The sequence below is a fragment of the Clupea harengus genome, chromosome 24 (genome assembly GCF_900700415.2).
Source record: "Clupea harengus chromosome 24, Ch_v2.0.2, whole genome shotgun sequence".
NCBI classification, from domain to species: Eukaryota; Metazoa; Chordata; class Actinopteri; order Clupeiformes; family Clupeidae; genus Clupea; species Clupea harengus.
Window position 1 is genome coordinate 8817686 of NC_045175.1, and position 7500 is coordinate 8825185.

General features: G+C 44.9%; 1 protein-coding gene across 1 annotated transcript in view; it reads left to right on the forward strand.

Moving 5' to 3' along the window:
- grin2bb (glutamate receptor, ionotropic, N-methyl D-aspartate 2B, genome duplicate b) overlaps positions 1–7500 on the forward strand; it is a 109328-nt gene that overhangs the window by 40775 nt on the left and 61053 nt on the right. The window contains exons 3-4 of the mRNA XM_042703451.1: positions 2942–3212; positions 6671–6863. Coding sequence (XP_042559385.1) covers positions 2942–3212; positions 6671–6863 — 464 coding nt within the window. The remainder of the gene's footprint in view (positions 1–2941; positions 3213–6670; positions 6864–7500) is intronic.

The following is a 7500-nucleotide window of genomic DNA, read 5'->3' on the forward strand; positions in this document are numbered from 1 at the left end:
ATTAATAATTACAATATGCATATGTGTGTGTGTCTGTGTGTGTGTGTGTGGGAAACAAAACCATATATTTGTATTAATAATTACAATATGCATATGTGTGTGTGTGTGTGTGTGTGTGTGTGTGTGGGAAACAAAACCATATGTTTTTATTAATAATTACAATATGCATATGTGTGTGTGTGTGTGTGTGTGTCTGTGTGTCTGTGTGTGTGGGAAACAAAACCATATATTTTGATTTGATTTTGATTTTGATTTGTTTATGCTAACGTTTCTTTTGATTTGTCTTCTTTTACGTTTTTCTTTTGCTTTTTTTTCGTTTTTTGTTTATTTCTGTTTATTTCAACCGGGAGTTTGTCAACAGGATGAGCCAACTTTAACAGGAGGAATACATTTGATTTATTTAGCTACTTATTTTTATTGTTTCATTTCTATTTATTTCTATCAGAACGCTGTCAACTGGAAACTGGATTTCACTGTTCATCTGTCATTTTCCTTATTTTTCTACTGGGACTTTGTCAACCGTGACAGTGAATGGGTTACATTCGAAAACAAACATACTTATTTATTTATAGTTTCTATTTATTTCAACCATGAGTTCATGAATGGGGTGAGTGAGTGAGAAGTGAGCGTATATCTCATTTCTACTCATCGCTACTCTGGCTTTTACGGCTTGGTGAATTTTGTGAGTGAAGTTGAACTCGTGGGCAATACACTCACGGGTGTACAGTAGTGTGTGTGGTCATAAAATGACAAACCCTTGCTCGCCGTAGTGAGTATACAAGGCTCTAGAGACTAGAATTAATATTAAAAGAGGACGTCATGGAAAAAAATGAAATGTAAACAAAATATACACTATTAGATTCTGTATCAACTTCAGTACATGTACTATTTAAAGAGGACTTCATAAAAAAAAAACGATACGTCAACAAAAATCTTCTCCTGTCCCAGATAGCGCTGATCCAAGTGTTTGTGTGGATTACACTTCACGCTAAACTGTGCCTTTAAACATCAATGTGCCAGGCAGTCAGATGCCATGCTATCTAATGTTGTTAGTGTCAGATGAGAAAACTAGTTGGCGCAAGAAAGTGTTAGAGTCTGTTTTCAGAATGGATGCATACTTTGCATACTGCATGCTTCTGCTTACTGCATACTACTTTCCAGTAAGTATAGCAGGCGGTTAGCTTGTTTTCTTCCTCTTTGGCAGTGCTATCAAAGGCAGAAGAAGGCTTTGTCCCTGCCTGCCTGATTGCCTGCAGAGAATCTTCACTGGATCCTGGGTAGTGTAGTAATTACCACCCGTGTACCGGTCAGAGGAGAAAACTAGTTGTAACTATAAAGTACTTCAGACTTTGCTCACCCATGTAGTGAGTGTATCAGGTGTAGAAGGGGCATCTGTGGTCATTTGAGATTCTCTCTCAGAGCAGCAAGGCACAGCGCACCCAACCTCACAATTATAGTGTACACCAGCATAAGAAATTAGTCTCACAATTCTACCATGACAGAGGAGTGTGTGTGTGATTGTGTGTGCGTGCGTGTAAGTGTGTGATTATGTGTGTATATGTGTGTGTGGATGCGCTTGTGTATGAGTGTGTTGTTTTAAATACAGCTTCTGGCTACCTTCTGCCCGCCTCTACACACACTGCTCTCCTATCTTTAAAATTCTTCTCTCTGTGTTTTAATGGCCAGAGGATTACAGACAGCGAGATTACAGACAGTGAGGTTACAGACAGCTACGGTTTTAATGGCCAGAGGATTAAGACTACCAGACAGGTTACCAGATAATGATATTACAGACAAGTGACAGTTATAATGGCCAGAGGATTACAGACGGTAAGATGTGTCAGGCAGAAGCAATTATGTGTTTCTATCTCTTACTTCTGGTCTTTTCCATGCTGCCATGTTTTGGGCTTTGTGCCCGAAGAATGAGTGGCAGGGAGAGATTCGAACCCACGCCCCCATGGGCTCCTAGACCTGTATATGATTAGAATGCTACCGCTTGCACCACAGCCCCCCGCTGCCCGCCGCCCGCTGCCCCAGCCCCCCAGTTTTCTTGTTTCAAAATAAATTGGTGCTCTTTTCACGAAGAGGTCTCTTTGTTTTAACGGCCAGAGGATTAAAGTCACCCCAGTAATACCCGAGACAGCAGCCTGCTCCCACAGGGCACACAGAGCTGCGTGGGCTCAGGTAAAAGCTCTAATTACTCAGCATTAGAGACTGTAATAGTTCCATAATTGAATAGGTGGGCCAGCCTGGACTATCAGATTAATGGTTCTTACACTTCAGGGACTTACAGTGTAAGCGTCCACAGAAGAATGCTTTGCCCCTGCCTGCCGGCCTGCCTGCCTGCCTGCAGGAAATCTGCACTGCATCCTGGGTAGTGTAGGTCTTACCACCCTTTCAGTCAAGTCATTATTCTAAGGCTGAGTCCTGAGACACTACGAGCTTCTGTAGTGCAGCTTCTGTTGATCTGATGCCATGGTGAGTAGTAGATGTAGGGGTTACTACAAGTTTACTGATACTATTTTTATACAGCTCTCAAGACATATCCAGTGCTCTTCACTTTTTATGTTTACTCTTTGCCTTCACCTTGTCTTAGCAGCAAATACATTTATTTACAGTTACCCGTTTGGCACATGTTTTGGATGGATGGAAAAAATCATTGACAGCTTAACAATGATGAGAAGTGGCACGACAAATATGGATGTTGTAGTTTCATAGGACTTAAAGGTGCAGTGCCCGATTCTAATCTCTATGGGCTGTGTGTCAGATAAGGAAGTGCCGGATGAGGAAGAAAATAAGAGAAGGGTTTTGTTTCATTCAAGTGCTTAATTCAAAGCTCTGAGAAATCCCAGGAGCATTTGAACTGTCCAGACCTCTTGCTCCTGCTCGGATCCACATTGCACCATGGGTAACGTAGTCCTCATCTCCGCCCCCCTCCCAGATTCGCAGCACCATAGATAACAGCTTTGTGGGCTGGGAGCTGGAGGAGGTGCTGCTGCTGGACATGTCGGTGGACGACGGCGACTCCAAGATCCAGGACAAGCTGAAAAAGCTGCAGAGTCCCGTCATCCTGCTCTACTGCACCAAGGAGGAGGCCACCACCATCTTTGAGGTGGCGCATTCCGTAGGGCTCACCGGCTATGGGTACACCTGGATCGTACCATCACTGGTGGCGGGGGACACCAACAACGTGCCTGCCTTGTTCCCAACAGGTGAGGATTGGGGAGAGAAAGAGAATGTGTGTGTGTGCGCATGTATGTGTGTGCGTGTGTGCGTGTGTGTGTGTGTGTGTGTGTGCGTGTGTGCGTGTGTGTGTGTGTGTGTGTGTGCGTGTGTGTGTGTGTGTGTGTGTGTGTGTGAGATATGTGTGTGTGTGTGTGTATGTGTGTGAGTGTGTGTGTGTGTGTGTGTGTGTGTGTGTGTGTGTGTGTGTTGCGTGTGTGTGTGTGTGTGTGTGTTTCATGTGTTATATGTGTTTCATGTGTTTTCTATGTGTCTGCAGCATGTGCTTTGGCAACACTATTATCCTTTATATGGCCATGCCAATCAACCGTATTGAACGGAATTGAATTGAACTGAATTGAACTGAATTGAACGATAGCTAAAAATGTAAAAGGGACGATTTTACAGAGGCTCGGTTATAGATCATGAAACACAGACACAGCAGCAGATGTTGAGCTGGTGAGGGATGAGGGGATCGAGTGACACAATGAAAGGAAAGAGAGAAACAGCAAGATACTGAGAAGAGATGGAGAGAGGGGGGGAGAAGGAGAGAGAGAGGCAGGGAGAGAGAGAGAGAGAACCACGATATTGCTATTTTTCATTTATGTGAATCTCTTTCTATGCCAATAATGTCCTACAAAGCAATTAAACAGTCATTGAGGCAGAACTGAATAGCCTTTAATTGAATTGAGTGTGAGAGAGAAAGTCACAGAGGAGAGAGAATGGCTGAAGGAGAGTCGGAGATCAGTATGAAGGATTTAAAAAGCGAGGGAAATAGAGTGAAAGAAACACTGATGAAGAGGACTGTGGAAGGAGGAGGAAGAGGAGAGAGATGGATTGCATAGAGGCAAGTGAGAGAGAGGAAGATGAATAGTGAAAAAGGACAAAGGAGACTGTGTGTGTGTGTGTGTGTGTGTGTGTGTGTGTGTGTGTGAGCGAGAGAGGGAGAGGGAGAGGGAGAGAGGGCCAGGATGAGAGAGAGGGAGATGAAATAAAATAGGTCTGGAAGAAGAAAAGTTGATTGTGAGTTTGTATACAGTATATGAGCAGGAGAAAGTGATGGAGTGAGTCACAGTCGGAGAGAAAAAAAGAGAAGGAGAGAGATGACGAGAGGAGAATAGTTTACTCTACCTGTGTCAGTAGTAGCAGGTGATTTGAGTATCTGGCGTGTTGGGTTGGTGTTGGTGGCTTGAAATCAAACGCAAAACAGCAGCAAATCAGCTTGGTTGATAAAACCTGGCCTCAGATATCCCGACGCTGCACGGCTGAGATTATGTCAACAAATCCCTAATTCATACACACGAGTGTGAATTATAATGGTGTCAGCAGAGAAGTATTAGCATTGGCAGTAGAAGGTCTGGAAACCTGAATCATGGGGAGAAATAATGGGGAGGCTGGTGGATAAGACAGGAGTGGTGGACAAGCTAGGCTGGCTTAGGGTGTGTGTGAGTGTGTGTGGCTTAGGGTGTGTGTGAGTGTGAGGTTTAGTGTGTGTGTGAGTGTGTGTGGCTTAGGGTGTGTGTGAGTGTGTGTGGCTTAGGGTGTGTGTGAGTGTGTGTGGCTTAGGGTGTGTGTGAGTGTGTGTGGCTTAGGGTGTGTGTGACTGTGAGTCTGCTATCAAGGGGGTAAGATTAGTGAAACACACTTTTTTATATTTGACGAAGAATGGATCCAGGTGTTATATCTCTACTCACACGCTTAACCCCCTTCTTCTCTCTTTCTTGCTCTCTCTTTGTCATTCTTCTTCTTTCTTGCTTTCTCTTTGTCATTCCTCCTCTTCTTTCTCTCTCCTTTCGTCCCTCTTTCTCCTCCTCTTCTTCGTTTTCTTCTTCCTCCTCCTCTCTCCATTCTTCGTTCCGCTGTGCGCTCGTCCTCTCTCCTCTTCCCCGCTTTGATCTGTCTCTGTTATGCTTCCTGTCTTTTTCATGTTGCCTCCATGGCTTTATTAACTCTGTTCTGCCGTCTTTCTTCTCTTCTCTGCTCATCTCTCCCCGTCTCTCCTCTTCTCTTCTCTTCTCATCTCTTCTCTTCTCTTCTCTTCTCTTCTCTTCTCATCTCTTCTCTTCTCTCCTCATCTCTTCTCTGCTCTTCTCTCCCCGTCTCTCCTCTTCTCTTCTCTTCTCATCTCTTCTCTTCTCTTCTCTTCTCTGCTCTTCTCTCCCCGTCTCTCCTCTTCTCTTCTCATCTCATCTCTTCTCTTCTCTTCTCTTCTCTTCTCTCCCCGTCTCTCCTCTTCTCTTCTCATCTCATCTCTTCTCTTCTCTTCTCTTCTCTTCTCTCCCCGTCTCTCCTCTTCTCTTCTCATCTCATCTCTTCTCTTCTCTTCTCTTCTCTTCTCTTCTCTTCTCTCCCCGTCTCTCCTCTTCTCTTCTCTTCTCTTCTCTTCTCTTCTCTTCTCTTCTCTTCTCTTCTCATCTCTTCTCTTCTCTTCTCTGCTCTTCTCTCCCCGTCTCTCCTCTTCTCTTCTCATCTCATCTCTTCTCTTCTCTTCTCGTCTCTTCTCTTCTCTTCTCTCCCCGTCTCTCCTCTTCTCTTCTCATCTCATCTCTTCTCTTCTCTTCTCTTCTCTTCTCATCTCATCTCTCCCCATCTCTTCTCTCCTCTTCTCTTCTCATCTCTTCTCTCCTCTTCTCTTCTCATCTCTTCTCTTCTCTTCTCTTCTCTTCTCTTCTCTCCCCGTCTCTCCTCTTCTCTTCTCATCTCATCTCTTCTCTTCTCTTCTCTTCTCATCTCATCTCTCCCCATCTCTTCTCTCCTCTTCTCTCCCCATCTCTTCTCTCCTCTTCTCTTCTCATCTCTTCTCTCCTCTTCTCTTCTCATCTCATCTCTTCTCTTCTCTTCTCTTCTCTTCTCTTCTCTTCTCATCTCATCTCTTCTCTTCTCTTCTCTTCTCTGCTCTTCTCTCCCCGTCTCTTCTCTTCTCATCTCATCTCTTCTCTTCTCTTCTCTTCTCTTCTCTTCTCTTCTCTGCTCTTCTCTCCCCATCTCTCCTCTTCTCTTCTCTTCTCTTCTCTTCTCTTCTCTTCTCTTCTCTTCTCTTCTCTTCTCTTCTCTTCTCTTCTCATCTCTTCTCTTCTCTTCTCTGTTCTTCTCTCCCCGTCTCTCCTCTTCTCTTCTCATCTCATCTCTTCTCTTCTCTTCTCTTCTCTTCTCTGTTCTTCTCTCCCCGTCTCTCCTCTTCTCTTCTCTTCTCTTCTCTTCTCATCTCATCTCTTCTCTTCCCCTGTCACTCTTTTCCAACTCTCTCTCCACTTGTCTATCCTCTCCCCTCCCTCTCTTTCTCCTTCCCTCTATCTATCATATATCTATCTGTCTGTCTGTTTCTCTCTGTCTCTCTCTCTCTATCTATCTCTCACTGTCTTTCTTTTTGTCTCTTTCTCTCTCTCTCTCTCTCTCTATATCTCTCTCTCTGTCTCGCTCTCTCTCTCTCTCTCTCCGTCTCCCTCAGGTATGATAACAGTGTCTTATGATGAGTGGGACTACGGGCTGGAGGCGCGGGTGCGTGACGGGGTGGCCATCATCGCCAAGGCAACCTCGCGCATGATGCTGGACCGCGGCTCAACCACACTGCTCAAGTCCAGCTGCCAGGACATGTCCAACAAGAAGGGTGCCAAGACAGGCCACTCCAACGACATCAAGAAGTGAGTGGGAAGACACACACACACACACACACACACACACACACACACAGACACACAGACACACACACACACACACACACAGACACACAGACACATGCACATGCATGCACACACACACACACACACACACACACACACACACACACAAAGGGAGCCAATGCACAATGACTGCTTTGCTTAGTTCATGAGTTCACTTCCAAAGGAAACGAACTAGTTCTGAATGCCTTCATTGTACAGTAAGCTGCTTTAGATGAAAGCCTCTGCTGTATGGAGCATGCCTGTGCTGCTGTGTTTTGAAGTGTAGCAACCTGGATATGCACCCAACCCATGAAATTGATGACCGGTAAACGCATACATACACACATACATACACAGTACAGTACAGAACATACTCACACACACATACACATGCACGCACACTCACACACAGATATACACATACATACACACATACACACACAGATGTGTGCATGCATACCTTCTCACACTCACACACTCACACATACACACTCACACACACACACACACACACACACACACTCACGCACACACACACTCTCACACACACACACACACACACACACACACACTCACACACACACACACACACACACACACACACTCACACTCACACTCA